The following is a 24,059-nucleotide window of genomic DNA, read 5'->3' as shown; positions in this document are numbered from 1 at the left end:
ACACCCGGGCAGCGGGCATCCCTAGGGTGGGTGTGTGCAGCCCCTTGGTGGAACACCTGCTCTCAGGCCCTGGTGCAGTTGTCATGATGTGGCTCTTGCCTCTGTCCCTTGAGCGTTCCAGGCCCTTGAAGACAGGAGTTCTGAGTCCCCCCGGATGCCCTGGCACAGGCGGCTGGAAGCCTAGGCTGTGTCACATGCATGTGGTTTTGGCTGGGCTGAGAAGCAGATCAGCAGATTCCCAGTTAAAAGCTTTTCGAGGGGCCAGTGCTGTGGTGCGGCGGGTTAATGCCCTGGCCTGCAGTGCTGGCACCCCACATGGGCACAGATTTGAGACCCGGCTGCTCCACTTCCGATCCAGCTCTGTGCTGTGGCCTGGGAAAGCAGCAGAGGATGGCCCAAGTGCTTGGGCCCCTGCACCCACGTGGGAGACCCAGAAGAAGCTCCTGGCTCCTGGTTCCGGATCGCCAGAGCTCCGGCCATTGTAGCCAGTTGGGGAGTGAACCAGCGGATGGAAGACTCTCTCTGCCTCTCCTCTCTGTTTAACTCTGACTTTCAAATAAATAAATCTTAAAAAAAAAAAAAAAAAAGAAACGATGAAAGGAAGAAAGGAAGGGAGGGAGGAAGGAAGGAAGAAAGGGCTCTGTAAACTAGCTGGAGCTCTAGGGCTTTAGGGGTGGGGGAGGCCTGCCCCCTCCTCCCCCTCCCCCTCCCACGTGTGCCATCTGAGAGCCTGCTTCCCTGAAGCCCAAAGTGGCTCCTGATCTGTGCTGGGCTCTGATCAGGCCCTGCTTGCAGAGAGCTGCAAGGGTCCGAGCTGGCAGCAAGGAAGGCACGAGGCTCTCTCCCTCGCCAGCCTTGGGTCTGTCCGCCTGTGCAGGAGGGACAGCTGTGGAACAAGCCCCCTTCTCGTCCTGCCACCTGTGCCGCCTCCTGATCCCTGCAGACCCCAGGTATCAGGTGATCAGGGCTCAGTCTCAGTCTTGGCTTTCATTGTTCCTTGATGTCTGACTTAGGGCAGGAGAGGCACTGATTGTTTACACACGTGTTGTTCTTGTGCCCCCGTCCCCCCAGGGCAGAGCTCTTCCTGGTTCTCCCCAGAGAGAGCCTCTGCTTCCAGGTCCACGGGTGCCTCCTGCAGGCGGAAGCTCCCGCACGTGTGCTGCTGTCCGGCTCCTGGAGCCCAGCATGCTGTCGTGGACCCTGCAGTTTGTCCACCCTCCCTGTGGGCCTTGGTGGATGACGTCACAGCCCTTGGTGGCTGTGCAGCCTGGAGTAGTGCCCAGGTCTCTGCAGGCCTCCCACACATTCTGGGGACCATCACTTGTTTAAATTGTGGCTTTGTGGTCCCCTGGGGCTGGACGTGGTGGGACGCCTCCTTTTTGGGGATCAAAGCTGTGAAAGAGGAGAAGGTTTGTTGCAGGGGGTGTGGAGAGAGGTGAACTCAGCGGCACTTCCTGGGCTTTCTTTGGGAAGCTTAGGTCTCCTTCCTGAGCCTGAGGGTTGAATGCTGCAGGTCGTGTTCCGTGAGCGCTGGGGTTATGTGTCAGATGCTGTCCAGCACTCGTATCCACAAATGGTTTTGTTTCTGTTTGTATAAACAGACTTAGATGCGTCTGACTATGGATTTCAGTCTCCACACGTTAGACCGGTGTTTGAAACATTCTCTGCTCACACCATACGTGCACATAGGATAAGAACATATCATAAAAGCCTACTCTTTGTGTGATGGCCCCTGGCATTTCCTTTCTGCATTTTATTTTTTAATTTATTTGACAGATAGTTAGAGAGAAAGGTCCTCCTTCCATTGGTTCACCCCCAAAATAGCCGCTACGGCTGGAGCTACGCCGATCCTAACCCAGGAGCCAGGTGCTTCCTCCCAGTCTCCCATGCAGGTGCAGGGCCCAAGCACTTGGGCCATCCTCCACTGCCTTCCTGGGCCACAGCAGAGAGCTGGACTGGAAGACAAGCAACTGGCACTAGAACCTGGCGCCCATATGGGATGCCGGCGCTGCAGGCGGAGGATTAACCAGGTGAGCCAGGGCGCCGGCCCTCTGCATTTTTTTTTTTTTTTTTAAAAGATAATTGATTTGTTTGAAAGAGTTAGGAGAGACAGATTGTCCATCTGCTGGTTTACTCCCCAGATGGCATTTAACTTACTAAAAAACAGTTTATCATAATTGCCAAAGCATTGGAGCACCAAGATGTCATCCTTTGGCAGGTGAGTGGAATTCACCAAGTGCTGACAAGAAACGTGCCGTTGTGGGGCCGGCTCTGTGGCGTAGCGGCAGGGCCGACATCCCATCTGGCTGCTCCACTTCTGATCCAGCTCTCTGCTATGGCTGGGAAAGTAGTGTAGGATGGCCTAAGTGCCCGGGCTCCTGCACCTGTGTGGGAGATCCGGAAGAAGCTCCTGGCTCCTGGCTTTGGATTGGCCCAGCTCTGGCCAATGCAGCCATTTGGGGAGTGAACCAGTGGATGGAAGACCTCTACCTTTCTCTCTGTCTCTGCCTCTCTGTAACTCTGCTTTTCAAAATAAATCTAAAAAAAAGAAAGAAATGCACTATCATGCTTTAATGATAGCAGTGCTTTCTGTGGTAGTGGAGTTCACCATGGCTCACCACGGGTGGTCCTGGGCTCTTGCAAGAGTTCCCAGAGTCACGCATGCCTTCGACATGGGGTTTCTTTCTTTTTTATTTTTTAATTTTTTTTATTTTTTTATTTTTTGCTAGGCAGAGTTAGAGAGAGAGACAGAGAGAAAGGTCTTCCTTCCGTTGGTTCACTCCCCTAATGGCCGCCATGGCTGGCACCGTGCTGATCTGAAGCCAGGAGCCAGGTGTTTCTTCCTGGTCTCCCATGTGGGTGCAGGGACCCAAGCATTTGGGACATCCTCCTCTGCATTCCCGGGCCACAGCAGAGAGAGAGACTAGAAGAGGAGTAACTGGGACTAGTACCCGGTGCCCCAGCCGGGACTGGAACCTGGCGTGCCGGCACTGCAGGCAGAGGATTAGCCAGGGGAGCCACGGCGCCGTCCAACATGGGGTTTCTTTCATAGATCTCGCTGTTTGAGAACTGGCCCTGACGAATGCACACTCCATAGCTGACCGCTGTCACTGGGGCCAACACGGCCTTTCCTGGTGCACTGGTTTGGAAAAGGGGTGAGGATCTGGCGCTGCCTCTGCGCTCTGCCACAGGTCCTGCATCCAGGCTGAATCATGGACTGTTGCATCAAAAAAAGGTGCACTCAGCTCCTAACTGGCAGTAAAACCCTCAGCATCAGGGAGAGAATCAGAGCTTCTAAGTGAGAACTTGGTTTAGAAGGGACTGGCCCCTTTGACAAGCCAGCCCCCCCCCCTTTTTTTAATTTCTCTCTTTGAAAGGCAGGGTGACAAAGTGGGGTTGGATTGTAGGGGGTAGATTGAGACAGAGACAGAGAGCTTCCATCCCCACTCTGTTTTTAAAGATTTATTTAGGCCGGTGCCGTAGCTCACTTGGCTAATCCTCTGCCTGCGGCACCAGCACCCCGGATTCTAGTCCCAGTTGGGGCACCTGGTACTAGTCCAGTTGCTCCTCTTCCAGGCCAGCTCTCTGCTGTGGCCCGGGAGGGCAGTGGAGGATGGCCCAAGTGCTTGGGTCCCTGCACCCCATGGGAGACCAGGAGGAAGTACCCGGCTCCTGGCTTTGGATTAGCACAGCACCGGCCGTGGTGGCCATTAGGGGAGTGAACCAACGGAAGGAAGATCTTTTTCTGTGTCTTTCTCTCTCACTAACTCTGCCTGGCAAAAAAAAAAAATAAATAAATAAAATTAAATAAATAAATAAAAATTATATACTTGCAGAGCAGAGTTACAGAGAGGCAGAGGCAGAGTGAGGTCTTCCATCCACTGGTTCACTCCCCAGACGACCACAAAGTCCAGAACTGTGCTGATCTGAAACCAAAAGCCTTCTCCGGGTCTCCCACGTGGGTGCAGGGGACTTAAGCCATTTTCCACGGCTCTCCCAGGCCATAGCAGGGAGTTGAATCAGAAGTGGAGCAGCCAGGACGTGAGCTGGTGCCCGTGTGGGAATGCCGGCACTGCAGGCACAGCTTTACCTCCTATGCCACAGCAGCCAGGTCTGGACCGGGACAGGCCAAAGCCTCGGGCTAAGGACTGTATCTGCGTCTCCCACATGGGTTGCAGGCACCCAAGAACTGGAGCCATCTTCTTTGCCTCCCCAGGTGCATTAGCGGGGAGCTGGATCAGGTGGAGCCCCAGGACTGTTGACTGTTGACTTGAAGCAGTGGCTGTGCCTGTTGCACCACAGCGCCAGCCCCGCCCCCAAAGCAGCTATGTTTTGATGTCTCTTTCTGTTCATGCTTTGTACTTATGACGGATTTAGATGAAACTTCCAAAGTATGTTTCCATTTGATTCTCCAAAAACCCTTTAAGAACATGTGCCCTTGTCCTCGTTGTTTGCAGCAGGGAACAGTTGAGCACATCTCTGGGGCTCGGCCAGCTGAGCAGGCTGCAGTGGCACTTGGTGGTCCTCGTGCTCTCCCAGAGCTGCTGTTGTGCCCCAGGGGCAAGCGTCAGCTGGGGCAGAATGTGGGGTGTGTGGAGTCCTTGTGCAACACGGCTCTCGGGACGTGGGACTCAGTGTGCCAGTCTGTGTATGTATGGGCCCTTCCCGGGGCTGGAACAGGTGTGAGACAAAGATCAGGCTTCAGTTTGCAAAAGGCTTCCTTAAAAGCCAGCCTAGGTTGTTAGGGAAGCGACCCGGGTTGCCTTCCTCGTCCTGGCCATGGAAAGAAGCTCTCTTACTTGGTGAGTGGTGGTAAGAGCCTGCCCGGGCTGCTTGTTGCGGGAGGGACAGCATCTTTGTGAGCTGGGGTGGTGCTGTGCCCCGAGCAGGCGTTGGCTGCAGGCTGCTGCCTTGCTGGCTCGGCTCTGCAGGATCCCGGGTGAGATCACCTGTTGCTTAGTGCGGTCAGCCTCCACATTGCCGTTCCAGCTCCTGGGTGTTTGCGCTTGGGAGACTTGTAGAATATGCCGGAGGCTGACAACTTGAGGAGAACCAGTGGTGCTCCCAATAGACTGTCACATTAATTTTACTTTTTTTTTCCTTTTGAAGACTTTCATATAAATTCAGTAAAAGAAAACTGTAGAAGTCATCCGCCCTTTTAGCTCGGGAGCTGCCTTGCTTAGGCAGCCTGGAAGTAGGGTGGGACCTGCTGGCTTTGTCCTTCTCTCTCTCCATTGTAGTGTGTTCACCCTCCACGTGTGTCGTCTTAAAGTCACAGAGCCGGACCCAGCGTGGGTGGCTGAGTAGCGGTGAGCGTGGCTGCTTCTGGTGTCCGTCACGTGTTGGTCTTTGTTTTCATGTTGCTGGAGGACTCGGGAAGGGTTCATTGTGGAGAGTTTTTAACATGTAACCCTTTGACACATTTTACAAATACTTTCTGGCATTTTGACTTTGTGGTTGTGGGTCTTTATCCCAGTAAGTGTATGTCCTCCTCCACTGCGCCAAGAGCAGGGAGCCCGGGAACTTGGCTGTGCCAAGAGTGAGGTCGGGAGCCCATCGTCCCTGCCTCTGTGGCCTGTGACCTCACATCACACGAGATGCCCTGCACCGTCTGCTCCTCTTGTGAGACAGTCACAGGGCCACACAGCTCACCGAGGGGTGGACGAGGGAACCGGCCACGCCACAGGAGCACCGGCGAGCCTCTTCCAAAGTTCTGTCTTCAAGTCATTCTTAACCTGTAAATCTCTCTCTGTTCTTTTCCTTCTGTCAGAGATCTGGATCTTTTTGTCTGCAGAATTGTTCTGCGTCCCAAATCTGATGTGAGCTGTATCTGTAATTTAGAGTTTTCTGTTAGCCTCAGTGAAGAATGCAAACAAGTGAAATTAATGTGCAGTGGATCTTATTTATTAACCATTGTGCCTCAGACGTGCGCATTCCATCAGGGATGAGAATGGATGCCCTGTCACCAGGGGCAGCTTTCCACTTTTCTGCTGTTCTGAGTCTTTGGCATCCAGACTGTTGGGGGGCACTGCTCTGGCATGCTGTCAGGCTGGGGGGTGTTTCTCGTGGGCGGGACCCAGTCCTGGTCCCTGATGTCTGCACGTGGGCAGTGGGAGCCGCGGGCTGGATGAAACTTGTCGTTTGGCTTCGCGGCTGGGAGTCGTGCCATCTGGCCGCTGTGCAGCCTTTCTTGTCGTGTGTTGTGCGCAGCGTGCTCCGCGACTCGCTGAAGTTGCAGGTGGGTGCCTTTGATCCCTCGTTCTCTCCTCTGACAAACACGGTCACGTGGTCACATGGGGAGACCAGTGTCTGGCTGCCAGTTTTCTAAATAGTGAGTTAATTTTCTCATAATCCTCAAAGGTTAGGGTTAGGGTTACTGAGTCATTTCATTTGTTACGGATTGAAATCATTTGGAATGTTGGGTTCATCACCATCACTGCCTTTCCTGAACTGAGTGAACGCCGTGCTCCTTGGGATGTTTGGTTCAACCTGGCCATCCCAGATGGCTGTCCCTCTCCTGCCAGAACCAGGACCCTCAGCGCTGAGCTCTAACAGTTCTAAGCCTACAGCGCCCAGACTGACGACCGGTACACCTCATCTGAGGCAGGAAACTGTTACCAGGCCCTCCTGCCTCATGCACACGCGTCCCACTCTGTCCATCCCCCTCCCTGCAGAGCTCTGGCTGCTCGAGACGCGGTTATGATCATCCATGTGGCAGGTGCACCAGCAGCCTCAGGAACTGTCACACAACCACCAACAACGTCATTATTGAGAGCAGGGAACTTCTTTATTTTTTGTTTATTGCTTTTCCAAAAGTTTCCATCGGTCCCACTACTGTGGAGTCCATTTAAAGTCACCTGTGGGGGCAGGTTAAGCCACGGCTTGGCGCGTCCACATCCCATATCTGATGGTTGGTGCCAGTCCCCGCTGCTCTGCTCCAACCCACCCCCCTGCCGAGGTGCTGGGTGCAGCAGGTGACGGCCCAGGTGCTTGAGTTCTGCCACATGCTTGGGTCTGAAGTCCTGTACAGTGCATGGTTCTGAGGTTACACACACAACATAGTTTGTTATAGAAGTTACCACTGTCGCGTCCTGTTCGCCTCGTTCCATCTGCAGTATATTAGTTGAGTGGGCTTTTGAAACTGCAGGGAAGCCACTGTCCCAAATGTCACAAACAAACTGTGTGATCCTGTGCCAGCGCTGTGGCCTGTAGAGCTGGTATCCCATATGGTCATCGGTTCAAGTCCCGGCAGCTCCATTTTCTGATCTAGCTCTGCTATGGCTTGAGAAAGCAGCAGATGGCCCAAGTGCTTGGGCCCCTGCACCCATGTGGGAGACCCAGAAGAATCTTCTGGCTCCTGGCTTTGGATCAACACAGCTCCGGCCATTGTGGCCATCTGGGGAGTGAATGAGCAGATGAAAGACCTCTCTCTCTCTCCCTGCTTCTGCCTCTCTCTAACTCTGCCTTTCAAATAAATAATAAATCTTTAAAAAAAAAAAAACTGCATGATACTCCTTCCCCCACCTGAACGTTTCTCTTGTTTTTTTTTGCTTTCCTTTTTCTTTTTTAAAAAGAGCTTCGGAAGTAATCATAGATGCACAGGAAATCCCCAAATGCAGTCCTGTGTACTTTCCCCCTAGTGTCTCTCGTAGTAACTGGAACAGGAACAAGAGGGGCTGAGGGCTGGATGGTACCCTTGGGCATACCCTCTGCTGTCCTCTCCCAGCCCTGCCTTCCTCGTCAGCGTGTGGTTTGTCACTGGGGACACACAGGCTGTGTCCTCTGGAGGTGGGCACCCGCAGAGACGCCTGCCAGAGTGCTGCCGTGTCGAGAGTTCACAACTCACAGCTGTGGAACCCAGCTGTTGAGGCTTTATTTTTTATCTATCTATTTTTTGCAAAGTATTGGAGAGGCAGAGAGAGTGGAGCGCCTCTATCTGTTGGTTCACGTTCCAGATACCCACAGCACTGGAGACCTAGGATGGGGCCAGAGGCTCCGGTGTGGGTGACAGGAGCCCAGTCACTGGAGTCAAGAGCCAGAGCCGGGAGTGAAGTCCAGGCACTATGACGTAGCAGTGGGTGTCCATCACTCAGCCACACACCCGCCCCCCGTACCACCGGAGGATTTTTCCTTGTCTTGTCTATCGTAGGCAGAGCTTCTGTAAGTGTTCCTCTGTGAACATAAGATGTCTTTTTCTGGCCTAAATGCCATCGTGTGCACCTGTTGAGTTGTATGTCCAGGGCCCGCTGAAAACCACGATAACACCAAGTAACTCTGAAAATGGCTGGGGCTGGGCAGCCTGGAGCTTCAGCTGGGTCTCTCATGGGTGCAGAGGCCCAAGCACTTGGGCCACCTTTGCTGCTTTCCAGGTGCATTGGCAGGGATCTGGATCAGAAGTGGAATAGCCAGGACTTGAACCAGTGCGCATGTGGGATGTCGGCACTGCAGGTGGAGGTTTAACCTCCTTTGCCACAGCGCCGGCCCCAGTCACACAGCTTTTAGAGGCCTGCACTCTCACCTGCATTTGGTGTCGTCATGGTTTTCTTTTTCTTTTATTTATTTGAAAGGCAGAGTTACAGAGAGAGGGAGAGAGAGATGATCCAGTCACTGGTTTACTTCCCAAACGGCTGCAACGGCTATGCCTTGGCCAGGCGAAAGCCAGGAGCCAGGTGCTTCTTCCTGGTCTCCCACGCGGGTGCAGGGCCCTCTCTGCTTCCTGCACTTAGAGCGTCCTGTGTGCTCTGTGCATAGGATAGGATTACGCGCAGTGCCGAGCAGTCCTGGGGTGCTCCCTCCTGCCCTCCAGGTCGCCCCTTCCTGGAGCCAGGGCCACTGCAGGAGGCCCCATGCTACAGCAAGGCCGGCAGTCTCAGCCTGAGTCCTCTCACTTCTTCATCTGTATTCATAGTGAAATACAATCTGATCCCTACGCAAGCCCCTGTGAAACCAAGACTTAGAACCCCCAGTCCCAGTGCCGTGCCCCACCCCGGCCACACTGTGCAGACTTGTCACGGGAGCACTGTCGGTGTAGAAGGCGTCGTCCTGGTGCTGCCGTGCAGCCTTTGTTAGGAGTGCTGCTTCTGGGCGCGGTTGGTCTTGTCCTCGGAGGATCAGGATCGCCTGTTGGGGAATGTGTATCAGTTCTCTTTGCTTGGAGTCTTCACCAGTACTCGGTACCTTGTTGTGGCTTTAGCTTGCATTTCTTTGAATACTGATGGAATTGAGAACCTTTTCATCCACCCTTCAGATTTCCTTGAGTGTCTCGTGTCCATTCCGTGTTAGAGGGTTTCTCTTTTGCTTACTGGTGTGCGGGAGCTTTTCATGTACTCTGAGCGAATGCTGTCCTCCTTTGAGGGGCCTTCAGTGAGCAGACCTCCACTGGGGACAGGGCCGAGCTCTCAGACTCGCAGTCCTGGTGGTTTTCACCTGGTGCTTGAAAAGCTGTGGAGGTCGTGCAGATCTGTTCCTGCTTCATGGCTGTGCCTTTTACACGTGGGGTTAGGGTCTCCCTGCAGCGGACTCCTGGCCAGGCACAGGCAGGGTCGCCAGCTGAGCAGTGGCATATGCAGGCACAGGTTGGTACCTCCTGTGGGTGAAGGGCCGTCTCTCTTGAGTGTGTTTCCCTGTTTGTGGCCCCCCCCCCCCCCCTCCAGAAAGAGAAGCAGAGACAGACAGACACACACACTGACTGCATCCACTGGCTGGCTACACAAATGCCTGCCAACAGCCAGGGGTAGGCGGGCTGAAGCCAGAGCCTGGGAGTAGAATTGGGAACCCAGGTGCATATGGGACGCGGGCTTCCCTGGTGGGGTGGCAGCCACTGCACCAGACACGGGGCCCACGCATGTTCCGCTTATCTCAGCCTTTTTCTTTTAATTTTAAGTGTCTTTTTGGAACTTTTATTTTTTTTAAAACTAGGTGTTTGATGGCTGCTCACCCTTCTCGGCCAGGGTGGGGCTCTACCCAGTTGTCCTTGCTGGGGGAACCAGTTCCCCCAGACACCCTAGCGAGTGCGAGAGGGTAGGGGGTGCTGCGCAGCTTTCCCAGGAGAAGCCCAGTGCGTGGATGTGCTGAGTCTTAATTTACAGTAACAGAAATCCAACAGAGACTTCATTTAGAGATTACAAAGTATTATGTCCAGATTTTTACTGGAAAATATTTTACAAAAGAAATCAGTAATTTAGTGTGTAGAGGGACACTGTTTGAAACACTTGCAAATCTCTATTACGTGGTTTAACTAAAAGCAGCTGAATACTTGTGTGTGTTTTTTGCATTCCGTCTGCTACATTCAGCTGACCCCACACAGGTGACCTAGTGTGGAAGGGAGGCATGTTTTGTCTCCTCCTCAGGAGACAGCAGGTGTTTGTGGTGGGAGTAGCAGTGTGGGATGCCCTGTGCTCCCCAGTCTGTTCTGCCAGTGGTTGGCCTCACTCCGACGGGCTGTTTGACTTCCTGTTGCTCATCTGGAAATGATCCTAGGTGGTGATCAGAACCAGCACCTCGATGCCACCTCTGACCTCATGAAATGTCTTCAGGTGTCAGGATGTCCTGTGTGCTCCAGAGTTCAGCTGTTTACTTGACGGCTTTATGTGAGATTTTATTGGTGGCAAGACTGCTGTCAGCTTTCTTTGAAATCACAATCTTGCTGTGTATCATCATTGAAAGGAGGGGATAGAGAGATATTGATTGATTGATTGATTGATCTTACACCAAATGCCTAAAACAGTCAGTGCTATGGAGCCAGGAACCAGAACTGCGTCTGAGGGTCTCATGTGGCTGGCAGGGGCCCGAGTGGTTGGGCCAGTCCTCTGCTGTCTCCCATGCACATTAACAGGCAGTTGGGTCAGAAGTGGAGCGGCTGGGACCGGCCCCTCCACTCCAGTACGGGCTGCAGGTGTCCCCGGCGGCAGCGTTCCCTGCTGACCACACGACTGCCACGCTGTGCCCACGTGAGGACTTGCAGCTGGCATCATTGTGACCAGACATTCCCTCTGCAGTGAAACATGAGTAGGCTGTCAGCGACTCAGCATGGTGATCTCTGTGTGATGCAGTGTGCAGACCCCACACCCTGGGACGCAGGGGACTGGCGAACCTGCAGGTTGTGCTGTGCGGGAGTTGCTGGAGCCCAGCCTGCGGCAGCCTGTGGAGATGGGCCTCCGTTCTCCATGCTGTGCGGCTCCTACAGCTCTGCCGCATGGAGAGGAAAGGGCAGGGCTGGGAGCTTGACCCCGGGCACCTGTAGGTGACACTGGACAGGTTCACTGTTGTGCCCTCAGAATGAGGGCAATGGCTAAAGACCTTGCCTCCTGCTGCATGTCACCTGCAGTGCCCACCAACACTGGAAAGGGCAGGTGGCGTCTTGGTGTTGACCTCACATGTGCCCCGACCCTGACAGTGAGGAGCCAGCGCATGCTCCCGTGCAGCTTCACCCGGGGCCACTGCACTGAAGTCGCACATTGTCGTGCACTCAGGTGTTGAAATGATTGAGCCCAGCTGGGCTCAGCCTGGCCCGGGGCGCGTTGCAGCTGTTTCTTCAGACCTGTCTTCTCTGCACTGCCCCGGGAGTCTGCAGTGTGGGGAGGCTTCTGATGCCACGGAGCCCCCCTGCCCGGGGAAGGCCACGGGCTGGGCTTCGCATGGTTCATTTCTGCTCTCTGGGCCTTAGCCTCTCTGTTTACAGGAGCAGACCCTGCAGTGTTCTCTCATCCTGGCTTTCCAGAATCTGCCCAGACAAGACTTGGGTGCAGTTCTTGGTCTCTCTTTTGCAGCACCCTGGGTTTCTTTGGTGGCCCCATCTCCTCCTGAGCCTCACAGGTGGACTGGGTGAGGATTTCTCAAGGTCACTGAACAGTGCAGCCTGTACCTGGGCTCTGTGTGGACTGAGGGCTCCACCTCCTCTGGTTGCAGCTCAGTTGGACGAGGAGGCCTGAATGACTACCAGGGGCTTCCTTGGCTATTGGTGTCTGTGGGCAGCCGGGGCTCCTGTGTCCAGTCCCACTTCAACTTCCATTCCAGTGCTGTGTCAGCAGGGCTGGGACCGCCTCCCCGTAGACACTGCCCCCATCAGCAGGGCTGGGACCACCTCCCCATAGACACCGCCCCCAAGGGAAGTGCCACAATGCCACATGCCTTTCCTTCTGAGATTCTGCCTGAGACTCCTCCTTGCTGGAGCCTCTTTCCCCTTTGCCGTTAGGAAGTGCCCTTGGTGTGTTTCTGTGTCTTTTAAGAGGAGAGTGCCCTGGGGTGCCATGGTTTGCAGCCGTGGTCTGTGGGCCTGGGGGCGAGGGTCTCTGAAGTGTCTATAGAGAGCAAGGGGCCCCTGCCTTGCACCTGTCTCCAGGGCTGCCGCCCCTGCCCTGCGTCTGCTCCACACAGGAAATAGGGTGTGCAGCAGCCTCTTGGACGGCAGGGAGCTTGGCCAGCCGCCTGCACCGTGAGAAGCGCGGGCCCTGGATTCTCCTCCGTTCCTGGGGGCTGGCGGAAACACGCCTCTGCTCTGTCGGAATGTGTTTCAGCCCTTCACTGTTTCTTCCTACCAGTTCTAAGGACGGGCATTGCTGTTAGAAGTTTTGTTTTGTTCTTGGCCGTTGGTGTGCAGGACAGGGTGTTAGCTCAATGCAGATTCGGTGCTGAAGGGCTGCCACACCTCTGTGGATGGCACAGGCCCAGCAGCCACCTCCAAGGCCCTGTCCCTGCTCTACCAACGGCAGGGACACGGACCCTCCCTCTCCCTGTGGTCTCCTGCTGTTGTCACCTTGAGAAGCAGAGAGTGATGACCGGGCCTCCTGTTTCAGGTCTGGCCTTGAGGGAGACTCTGGGAACACGCTGTGCTGGGCTGTGCTGGGCTGTGCTGGGCTGTGCTGGGCTGGGCTGGGTGGGGCGGGGCTGGGCGGGGCAGGTGGGCGGGAGGTGGAGCTGTGGGCACCTCCACTCAAGTGCCCACACACCCTTTATTATTTTTTTTTTAAAGATTTATTTATTTGAAAGTTACAGAGAGAGAGATCTTCCATCTGCTGGTTTATTCCCCAGATGGCTACAAGGGCCAGAGCTGGGCCAGGCTGAAGCGAGGAGCAAGGAGCTTCTTCCACGTCTCCCATGTGGTGGCAGGGGCCCAAGAACTTGAGGCATCGTCTGCTTTCCCAAGCCATTTAGCAGGGTGCTGGGTTGGAAGCGGAGCAGCCTAAACTCAAACTGGCGCCCATACGAGATGCTGGTGGCCCCAGCACAGGCGCATCTTGAAGTGCAGAGAGGGTCCTGGTGTTTTCCTAGACTGACCTGACAGCATTATCCACATTTGAACGCTGCAGTCCTTAGGGATTGATTGTGACCTTGTCGGTGTGGGGACATGTGCCCTGCAGGTGGGCCCAGGGCTCCTTGTTAGCCCTTGGAACAGGTGCTTCTCTGGCCCCACAGATGCAGGTTTCCCTGGTGGCCACCACCTGGAGCTTCCACTTTATGTGTGGAGAGATCCAAGCAGGGCCAGCCCCTCCCTGGCCACCGGGTGACAGTGGGTCCCTTCGCTGGCTGCAGGCAGCTCTCTGTTCCCGTCTGCTTGTGAAGTCACCTTAAAGAGGAGTAGCCGTGTCACCTGACCAGGGAGACTGTGTCCCTGGGCTCCTGCCCCAGGGTTTGATTTGATGGTGGTGATCAGAAAGCCTCGGAGGCCAGCCCAAGACAGCTTCACAACTCTCCACAAGAAGGAACCTTGGCCCCTTTCCATGTTTAGCAGTGAAATGCTCAGCTCCGAACAGGGAGACTTAGGGCTCACAGCAGTCCTACCCTCTAAAACAAACATCCTGTAAGACACAGATTACTGCCTCCTCATGGGCCCTGTCCCTGCTGGAGCACAGGCTGGGGTGCGGCCACAAGGACCTGGGACAGCACCATCGGCGGCTTCCTGAGGGGCTGAGATGGACAAGGACTAACGTGTAGCCTAGCCTCTATTCCTGGCCAGTCGGCTGTTCAGAAAAAGCTGTGGCATGAGCCATGGTCCTGTGGCCTGGGTTCCTGAGAGGTCAGGAGAGGGCCAGATGGCCATGTGTCCAAGTTGCCAGCCAGAAACCTCACCGTGCTGGCCTTCTACAGTCTGAGTTCTGTGCTTGGATGTCAAGAGGCCAAGTCCACCTTGCTGCCAGTGACTGGGGACCCTCAGGTCTGCAGTGTGAGGCCCTGCAGGAGCCAGAGCCAAAGTCCTGGGAGTGACACGGCCTGCACAGTGTCCACTGTCACTGTGAAGGCGGGAGGGCACAGCAGAACACTTGGGCGGTACCACTAAGCCACCAGGAGTTGACAGTGACACCTGCCTGTGGTGGGTGATGCCTGCCTTCATCTCCTGGGCAAGTCCTCAGATCCCTGGCGCTTTGTGGGGAGGTCAGCGAGGATGTGCCTTAAGGACAACAGCCTTTTCAAAACAAGTGCAGTCGCAGCGCTGTTGGCCAGCTCCCAGTGTGTGGACTGCTTCTCTTGCAGTGAAGTGTGCTTGGTAGACACCTCGTACCTCGCCAGTTGCTCTCACAAAAGAAGCAGTGGTGTTTCTGTTGGTGAGCAAGGCGCAGCTGCAGGCGATGGAAATGGTAGTTGCTGGCCTTCTGGGACTCGCACTGTGCTCCCCCAAGGGCAGCAGCAATGACGGCAAGGTGCTGACGCTCCCTGGGCTCGGCCTGTGTCTCGGAGTGGCCATGGCTGTGGCGGAGCTCACCCAGTCCTGCCAGTTGGCCCCTGTGCTTCCTCTTGTGGAGTTGGGGTGCAGTTGGTCTGTAAGTCAGCCGTGCTCTCCTCTCGCTGTTCTGGGCCATTGCTCTGCCCACGCAGGAAGAGGAGTCTGGTTCTCCACTGAACACGGGGCTCAGAACCGTCCTTGACCAGAGCCCTAGTGTGGACACCTGGGCACAGGAAGCACAGCCAGATGCTGCAGGACTGCAGGACAGGCCGTGGGCTCTGCTGGCCTAGACAGAGCCTGTGCGCCTCTGAGGTACGCCTTTGTCCAGTTGTCCATCCTGAGAGCAGGCAGGCTGGGATTTTAAAAACCTTCTACTGCTGCAGGCCAGCGCCGCGGCTCACTAGGCTAATCCCCCGCCTGTGGCGCGGGCGCCCTGGATTCTAGTCCCGGTCTTGGCGCTGGGTACTAGTCCCGGTTGCCCCTCTTCCAGGCCAGCTCTCTGCTGTGGCCCGGGAGTGCAGTGGAGGATGGCCCAAGTGCTTGGGCCCCGCACCAGCATGAGAGACCAGGAGAAGCACCTGGCTCCTGGCTTCGGATCAGCGCAGCGCGCTGGCCACAGCAGCCATTGGGGGGCTGAACCAACGGAAAAGGGAGACTTTTCTCTCTTTCTTTCTCTCTCACTGTCTAACTCTGCCTGTCAAAAAGAAAAAAACCTTGTGAAGCAGGGTCTGCTGGCTCCTAGACAGCTGTGAGTCTGACAGCTGGCCCTGGGCACGGTGCCGAGTTGTCTGTCTCTCCAGGCTGTGACTTGCAGCTCTGGGGTGGAGTCTAGAGTCCAGAGTTTGAGTAGGCAGGCAGGTGCCCTGTCTGGGAGCGCTGGGGCAGGAAGGCGGTGCCGAGGGAGAGCCGCAGCCTCCCCTTCTCCCCAGGGTGAGCCAGCTGTGTCCTTAACGCCAGAAACGGAGCACAGCGATGCTTGTTCCAGTACACTACTCTGGCGGGACCTCGGGGGTGCCGTGAAGAAGTCCGCAGAGGAGTGGCGGGTGGATGGGCAGTGTGTCCTGAGCGCAGGGCTGTCTGAGGGAGGCACGGGACGTGGGTGAGTCGGTCACAGTGCAGCACAGGGCACATGGCTGATGGGAAGGAGGACCTGAAGCCGTGCGCTGGGGTGGTTTCTAGAAGGTGCCTTCCTGCTGTCAGCAGGGTGTAGCCGTCGTCTCTCTGCCTCTGGGAAGAGCCCTTGGGGAGGGATGTCCCAAGCCAGTGCTTCTGGCCAAGGCCCACTTGGGGTGCGGCGGCTCTGGCCCCCTGCGCACAGCCGCAGCCGCGGCCCCTCTCAGACCTGGGCAGCTCAGCGTGAAGTCGGCTGGGCTCTGGCTGCCTCTTGGTACGGTGGAGTCTGACCTCTGTGTCCTTTCTTGAAGCAGACGGTCGACGACGAAGCGATAGCAGCATAAATGACGGCCACGTGAGGGAGCAGAACGATGCCCAAGGGTGGGTGTTCTAGAACACCACAGCAGGAAGACTTCGCTCTCCGCAGCGACATGGTGGAGAAACAACCTGGGAAGAAGGTAATGCGCGCGCCAGCCGCCGCGGGCCCCCGTGCGTGGTGTTCAGACCCAGGCTGTGGGCTGGCAGTGCCCGCCTTCCCCATGGCTCCTGGTCAGCCAGAGCAAGTGGCTGTGAGGGGGGGCTCTCTACACGTGGGCTTGCTTCCTCCTAACGGTGGTGGTTGCGACTTGGGAACCGAAGTCGAGCTTTCACTAACAGGTGTGTGTATAGACAGTGCTCTCGGCTGCAGCCTGCCTTTGGCTGCACACCTCCAGCCCCAGAACCGCAGGACTTGTGCCACGTGTCAGTGGACCCTTCAGGCCGCCAGACGCTTCTCTGCACTTCCGTGTCCCGACGGCAAGCACTGCTGGGGAATTTTACTCCAAATGTGAGCAGGAAAAGAAGACGTAAATCCAAACCACTGTGTTTTATCGAGAGCTGTTAAGACTGGATTCTGGGGTGCGTGCTTCCTGTCCTGTAGTACAGGGTGGAGGTGGAGGGGGAGGGCACAGTTCTGAGGTGTGCATTTCCTGTGTGTGTGTGATGCGGTTCTGGGCTCTGTACTTTCTGTTCTGCAGTACGGGGTAAGGGTGGAGGACATGGTTCTGGGGTGCGCACTTCCTGTACTGCAGTGTGGGGTCGGGGTGTATGTGACACAATTCTGGGCTATGCACTTCCTGTCCAGTGTGTGTGAGGTCTGGAGGACACGATTCTGGGGTGCACACTTCCTGTCCTGCAGTGTGGGTGGGGTCTGGTGGTTACGATTCTGGGGTGTATACTTCCTGTCCTGCAGTGTAGCGTGGGAGTGTGTGTTACACAGTCCTGGGTTGCGAGCTTGCTGCCCTGCAGTGCCAGGTTGGATCTGGTGAGAATGAATTTGGAATCAGAACAAGGTTCAGGTTCAGTGTTTGTCATGTGTTGGCTTTGTGACTGTCGGTCCTGAGTTCAGTTCCGCAGTCTTCAGCAGGACGGGAGCATCTCGGGGTTAGTGATGGTGAGATGCTGGTGTGCCCACAGACTGGCAGGTTCCTGTTACGGAGTCCTGACGGTCCACCCAGCTGTCCCTGTACAACTGCTGCTGGGTAGACCAACTCCAGCTCCGAGCCCTGGCCCTCTATTCCAGCACTTGGTTGGGAGAGAGGGTCAGGATGGTCCACCCCTGTGTGTCCGGGCCCTCCTGCTTTGTTGACTCATCTGTCTTTGATCTAACTGGGTTTGGAGCGGTCCCAGGTTAGCAGGTGTTGCGTGTGTGAGAATTAACAGTCATTTGGCTGCTGTGGTTCTGGGTGAGCGTGCCCAGCTGCTGTTGAGGCAGAACAAGTAGAAGTGCCTGTGCCTCTGAACCACGCTCCTGGTGTGGGCGCCACCGGGGCAGGCCGAGGCTGAGGCCGAGTCCTGCGGGGGCCAGCACCACGACCCTCTGAGCCTCAGTGAGGAGGTGGAGGGGAGACTGCAGCGGGGGCCCTGGGACTGGCAGACGGGAATGGGACCGCGCTTGCTGGTAAGTCCCGCCCCTTGGCACTGAGACGCTGAGGCCCTGGAGTACCTGGACAGATTCACACAGATAGGTCAAGGTACCCTTGGTCAAGCCGTGGTGTTCTGGTCTGCGTAAGAGTTTCCATGCAACAGAATTGGGTGGTTGTCAGCAGGGCACCAGGAGACCCCGCCCCACTCCTCCTCCTGCGGTGAGGCTTCTGCAGTGCTGCACCTGCGGGCTGGAGGGCCTCCCAGCTGAGGCTGGCCCTGCAAACGGCACCCGGAGCTCAGTGCCTGTGGCCAGTTGTGTCAGGAGTGAGCTGTGGCCAGGAGCGCACTCCACCTCCCGCCACAGTGCTGCTGGCTGCGTCGGCCTCAGCTTCCTCGCCTCACTGGCTGTGGACCCTGCACATGCCGCACTCTCTGGAGGTGCACCCCTGTGTGCTCTCTCTGTGGAGGTGCACCCCTGTGTGCTCTCTGTGGAGGTGCACCCCTGTGTGCTCTCTCTGGGGAGGTGCACCCCTGTGTGCTCTCTGTGGAGGTGCACCCCTGTGTGCTCTTTCTGGGGAGGTGCACCCCTGTGTGCTCTCTGTGGAGGTGCACCCCTGTGCGCTCTCTGTGCAGGTGCACCCCTGTGCGCTCTCTGTGCAGGTGCACCCCTGTGCGCTCTCTGTGCAGGTGCACCCCTGTGCGCTCTCTGTGGAAGTGCACTCCTGTGTGCTCTCTGTGGAGATGCACCCCTGTGCTCCTGGCTCAGCTGTCTTCCTGGGCTGCAGCTCCTCTCACTGCCTTTACAGGCTGGGGTTTGCTTCATTGCCCAGAGAGGGGCTGAGCCCTGGAAGCCCTGGGGCGTGGTGTTGCACCCTGGCTGGGTGGGTCACACTTAGGTCTGCGTGTTTGACCCCAGCAGCACTGTAGAGGTCAAGGCCACTCTTGTGCCTGGCATGTGTCAGGCATACTTGTGTCGTGCCCTTGGGGAGCTGCTGGTGGCGTTCCAGAGCTGTAGCTGTGGACGGATGGACGAGGGTGGCCTGCACTTCCCCAGGGACTCGGCAGTGGGGAGAGTGGTGAGCACCTGCCCTGGGAAGAGGAACCCGCAGCTGTCAAGCTGGCGATACCGGCATTAACTCTTCTTCCCAGGTGGCCAGTTGTGACAATGATGGTGCAAAAAGCGGTCCTCACGCACGGTCTCGGGGTCTTAAAGAGCGGCTAGGCTGGGCCTGAGTGAAGCCTGCAGCCGAAGCATATTCTAGACTGCTGCGGCTGTTCTCTTGTTGAAACACAAAGGAGACTGAGTGAGCGTAGCTGGTGCTGCTGTCGTGGGGTGAGCTGTGTCTACAGAGGCATAGAGGGTAATGTAGGGGTGTCCTGCTTGCTCTTAAGAACTCATTCATTCATTCGAAAGGCAAAGCATTAGAGAGAGAGAGGGAGGGCTTGTATCCACTGGTTGGCTTGCCAAATGACCGCACCAGCCAGGGCAGGGCCAGGCCAAAGCCAGGAGCTTGGAACAACATCTGGGTCTCCGTGTGGGTGGTGGAGCCCCAGGCACTTGGGTCGTCCGCGGCTGCCTCCCCAGTACAATAGCAAGAAGTCGGATTTTAAGCAGAGCAGCTAGAACTTGGGTGGTGCTCCAGTATGAGATGCTGGTACATCGCAGATGGCCGCGTACCCTGTGCGCCACGATGCTAGCGTCCTATTTTCTTATAAACTGTGCAAGAGAACATCTGACAGCACTGAAGTGCTGTGCCCAAGTGACGCTGTCTTGGCCTGGGTTGCCACCAGCATGGGAAGCTGGGAGGATGCCCCGATGCTGTCGGTGCCCCTGTCCTTGGGATGCAGGCTTCCCTAGTGGCAGAGCTCAGGAACACGGGGTGCTGCTGCCCACGATGGCCGCTCACGATGTGTCTGCTTAGTTTTTCGTCATGAACTCCATTTTCCGCAGGTGCATTTGCATGTGATACAGAGCAGCCTGTTTTCAGATTTTCCTCACGGAGCCTTGATCTGAGAGCTTGGTGATGAGGCTGCAGGCGATTGCAGGGAGCACCCCAGCACCACGTGTACCTGCTGTTGACCCCTGCCCTTTGCCGCGGGGGTCTGACCCCTCCCTGTCAGCTCCGCAGACTCCTGCAGCGCCTCCTGCAGCCTGCGAGCCTGAGCCAGTGGCCCCTGAGCCACCTGCCTCTCTCAAGACCGGGTCCTTCTGGTTTGGGAACTACATGTGCACTGTGTCACCACAATGCGGAGAGGCTACTGGTGCCCTCACGCCCCCTGAAGCCAGTCTGCAGAGGTGGCTGAGTCAGAGCCACCAGTGGGGCTGTGAGCTCGCCAGCCGCCCTCATCTAACAGGGCAGCTTCAGAGGTGGCCTCCATTTGGAAGCTCAAAGGGTTGTGGCTGGTGTGGTCTTGGATGCTCTGCCCCATCTGGTGGTTCCGTGCAGGCCTCGCTAAGCTCTGTGCAGAGTGGCAGGCCACAGGCCCACCCTCCTCCCACTGCTGCAGGCGTTCTGGAGTGAGCATCTGCTCGTCTTGGCTCTCAGACGCCCTTCAGCGCAGCAGCAGAGGCCACGTTCGCTTGAGGGTCTCTCTGTCTCTTGCTGGGGCAGAGAAGGAAGCACAAATGGCCGGGCCCGGCATCCTCTCTTCCCAAGCCAGCGTGGGGGCCTGCCATCCGCAGGCTGCCGAGAGCTCCGCGGCCCTGCTTCCTGACCCATGCAACCTCTCCGACCACCGAGTGTACGAGGAGTGGGACGTGCCACCCTCCGACTGCGCGCTTGCTGTTGTCAGAGTCTGACGTCCCCTCCGGGCTTCGCCATGTGACTGAGTGCCTGGCTCAAGTCACGCCGTCAAGTCCGAGTCCTGTGTTGTGACTCCTTCCCCGCATTCCTTCCCGGTTTTAATTACTACAGTGAGCCAGAGCCTCTCACTGAGGAAGAGAACAAGGCTAAGACGATCCTCGTGACCCGGGCCTTGTCTGCTGGGGCTGCTGCCTGCCCCTCACTGGCTGCCCTCAAGTGTGTGTTGCCTTCATAATCCCCAATTTTTCTTCATTCTTGTTTAACCTCCCTGGAATTCCAGTCTGTTTGCTTTTAAGTTTCGTAATTTTAGTTCTTAGATGCAGGTCTGTGACTCATTTCTAGTTCGCTTTTGCATAGCGTGTGATGGAGGGGAGAAGGCCACTTTGTGTGCAGGGACAGCTGGGGTCAGCTGTTCACCAGCACGGCACTGACACCACACTGGAGGGCACGGAAGCTTCACCACTACCCCTTGTGAACACAGGCCTAAAATGGTAACGAGTTTTGGTAAATTGAATTTGTTGGTGTAAGGGTGGTATATCATGACCAAATGGAGTTTGTACCAAGAATTGAAGGCAGATTTAATATCCGCAGTCCATCAGCTCAGCTCGTCGTATTGATAAATTACAGAAAGAAAGCTGGGCGATCCTCTCAGTTGAGCAGCAGAAGCATCTCCGGATGCAGGCCCCCCCCCCCCCCCCCGAGTGGGAGTGGACGGGGATTTCTCCGCCTGATGCAGAGAGCTGGGAGGAGCCTCGAGTTCGTTCCGGACTCAGGACCGCAACGCTGGATCTTTGCCACCTGACTTTGGAAACAAGGCAGAGAGCTGCCTGCTGTCGCCAGTGCTGTCAGCGTGTCCTGCAGCTGTGACCAGCACGGCCTCACAGATGGGGAAGGAGGGGCGGCACTACCTTCATCGACAGGCCCAAGAACTGTGCGGGGAGCCCTGAGAGTGAGTTCCCATTGGCTGCAGTGCAAAGCCAGTATGCACGATTGGCATTTTAAAATGCATTTACAGTAGCATCAGAAATGCGGATTTTGGGGCCAGCGTTGTGGTATAGCAGGTTAAGCCTCTGCCTGTGATGCAGGCATCCCATATGGTGCAGTTAGACTCAGCTGCTCCACTGACGATCCAGGTCCCTGCTAATGGCCTGGGAAAAGCAATGGAAGATACCCAAGTGTTGGACCCCTGCAACTCCTCTGGGAGACCCAGAAGAAACTCCAGGCTCCTGGCTTTGGCCTGGCCCAGCTCTGGCCGTGTGGGGAGTGAAGCAGCAGATGGAAGACCTCTTTCTCTCCTTTGCCCTTTTTGTTTCTGTAACTGTACCTTGCAAATAAATAAAATAAATATTCTGAAAAAATGGTTTAACTTCTTGATGAACTCTAAATGCACATCACAGCTTCTATTTTGTTTTAGAACCAGAGCCTGTCTCTGTGCAGATGAAATGACACTGTGCTGCCATTGTCCCTGGGAGCCTTCCCTGGGCCGCCCCCCAAGGACGGTGTACAGTCAGAATCAGCTGAGGCACGGCTTGTCCTGCGTGGCACTGGTGTGAATGTTTGGCAGTTTGTTCATCCTTCTGTGGGTGAACAGGTAACAGAATATTGCCATGAGCCATCTGGGTACTTCAAGAAGTTTGTAGAAAATGGAATTATAAATGGGTCAGTGGGGCCAGCGCTGTGGCGTAGCAGGTGGGACCACCACCTGCAGTGCCGGCATCCCAGGTGAGCGCTGGTTCCAGCTCCTCCACTTCCGATCCAGCTCTCTGCTGTAGCCTGGGAAAGCAGTGGAAGATGGCCCAAGTCCTTGGTCCCCTGCACTGGCATGGGAGACGCAGGAGAAGCTCCTGGCTTTGGATTGGTGCAGCTGCGACTGTGGTGGCCAGTTGGGAAGTGAGTCAGCGGATGGAAGACTGCCCCCCACCCACCCACCCCTGCCGCGCGCCTCTCCTTCTCTCTCTGTGTAACTCTGACTTGCAAATAAATAAATCTTTTAAAACATGGATCGATCCACGTCCTCATTAACCCTTGCTGGTGTTAAATGGTCTGTGGTGGCACCGAGTGGCTTTGTGTTTCTGCTTCTGCTGGTCACGAGGGTCTCCTCTGCTGGCGCCTGTGGACATTCTCTCTGTGACTCGAGGAGCAAGGAGGACCGGGGACACTCTGCTCCCTGTGCACACCCCCAGGCTCCCATCCTCCTCTGCTGCTTTGTAGACCCTTTGTCCCCAGGGAGCTGTGGCTCTCACGTCTCTCCTGATGTGAACCTCCGGGGAAGGGCTTCCATTCCAGCCTTTTCCAGGACTGACCCTGTTCTGCAGTGCAGTCCTTGGCATCTCCGCCCAGAGGGCCCCACAGGAAGCCTTGGGATTGCCCTTCTCAGACGTGAAGACCAGTCCGGGAGAATTGCCCTGGGACCCTGTGGGGCCCTGAGTGTGTTCTTAGTTTTCTCTTAGTACTGTTTTGTGATTATGGAGAGGGCTTGAGCATCTTTTCCTGGGTTTATTCTGTGTACTTGATGTCTTCTGATAAGAATATCAAGTGATACTTTAACGTTTCCTGGGGTGGGCAGTTGGCACAGTGACGTCCACCTCCTGTAACAGAGTCCAGAGCCCTCCGTTTCCCAGCTGCTTCCTGCTGACATGCACACGCCCTGGGAGGCCGCAGGTGACCCTCAGATGCTGAGGTCTCTACTGCCCATGGGATGCACCCAGGTGGAGTTTTCTGTTCCTGGCTTCCGCCTGGCCCAGCCCCAGTTGTTACGGGCACTTGAGCAGCAAACTAACAGATGGAAGATAAATCTTTCTCTCTCTCTCTATGCCTTTCACATAAATAAATACATTTCAGAAAATAAACTCCAGTTGCCAGTTGTTCATTGTATTTTTAATAATAAGTAATTTTCAAATTGTGGCATATAGCAAGTACTTTCTCTGTCTGAAAGCATTTCTAATTCCAAAGTTTATATTCCTTTGGATTTTTATGTATGCAATCATAATTTTTTAAAAGATTTTATTTATTTTATTCGAGAGGTAGAGTTACAGACAGTGAGAGGGAGAGACAGAGAGAAAGGTCTTCCAAACGCTGGTTCACTCCCCAAATGGCAGCAACGGCCGGAGCTGTGCCAATCTGAAGCCAGGAGCTTCTTCCTGACCTCCCACGTGGGTGCAGGGCCCAAGCACTTGGGCCATCTTGTACTGCTTTCCCAGGCCACAGCAGAGAGCTGGACTGGAAGTGGAGCAGCTGGGACTAGAACTGGCGCCCACGTGGGATGCCGGCACTGCAGGCGGAAGATTAACCTACTGTGCCACAGCACAGGCCCCCCAGTCATATAATCTTAAGGTTAGTACTTTGTTTTCTCTCAAGGGAAGACAACAAAACAAAAGGATTGAGCGGATGCAGTTGCAAAGCAGCCTTATTTCTGAGGCACAGATGTCTCCCAGCTTGGACCTGAACACTCAGTGCAGCTGTGCTCCTCCTGCAGGTCGCCTTGGAAGGCTTGGTGGCGGCCATGCGCGTGCAGCATTTTGTTAGAATGGTTTTCTTGTGGTGGGCAGTTGAGTTGTTACGACTTGAGCCTCATCATA

The 24,059-nt window shown here is 55.8% G+C and overlaps 1 protein-coding gene across 12 annotated transcripts in view; it reads left to right on the top strand.

The window, feature by feature from the left end:
• ANKRD11 (ankyrin repeat domain 11) overlaps positions 1-24,059 on the top strand; it is a 140,198-nt gene that overhangs the window by 93,391 nt on the left and 22,748 nt on the right. For 5 of the 12 annotated variants that reach the window (XM_070062840.2, XM_089319794.1, XM_070062839.2 and 2 more), the window contains one exon: positions 16,087-16,230. The exons of 2 other annotated variants lie outside the window; for them this stretch is intronic. In XM_070062840.2, coding sequence (XP_069918941.2) covers positions 16,144-16,230 — 87 coding nt within the window. In that variant the 5' untranslated portion in view covers positions 16,087-16,143. Of the gene's footprint in view, positions 1-1,892; positions 2,031-16,083; positions 16,231-16,429; positions 16,670-24,059 lie in introns of those variants that run through there. 5 more of the 12 variants (XM_089319793.1, XM_089319792.1, XM_089319797.1 and 2 more) reach the window with 4 other exon arrangements.

Source organism: Oryctolagus cuniculus, chromosome 18 (genome assembly GCF_051225735.1).
Source record: "Oryctolagus cuniculus isolate XC-2025 breed Fujian yellow rabbit chromosome 18, ASM5122573v1, whole genome shotgun sequence".
Taxonomy (NCBI): Eukaryota; Metazoa; Chordata; class Mammalia; order Lagomorpha; family Leporidae; genus Oryctolagus; species Oryctolagus cuniculus.
Note: the sequence above shows the minus strand (reverse complement) of the source record. Positions and strands in the feature narration are given on the sequence as shown.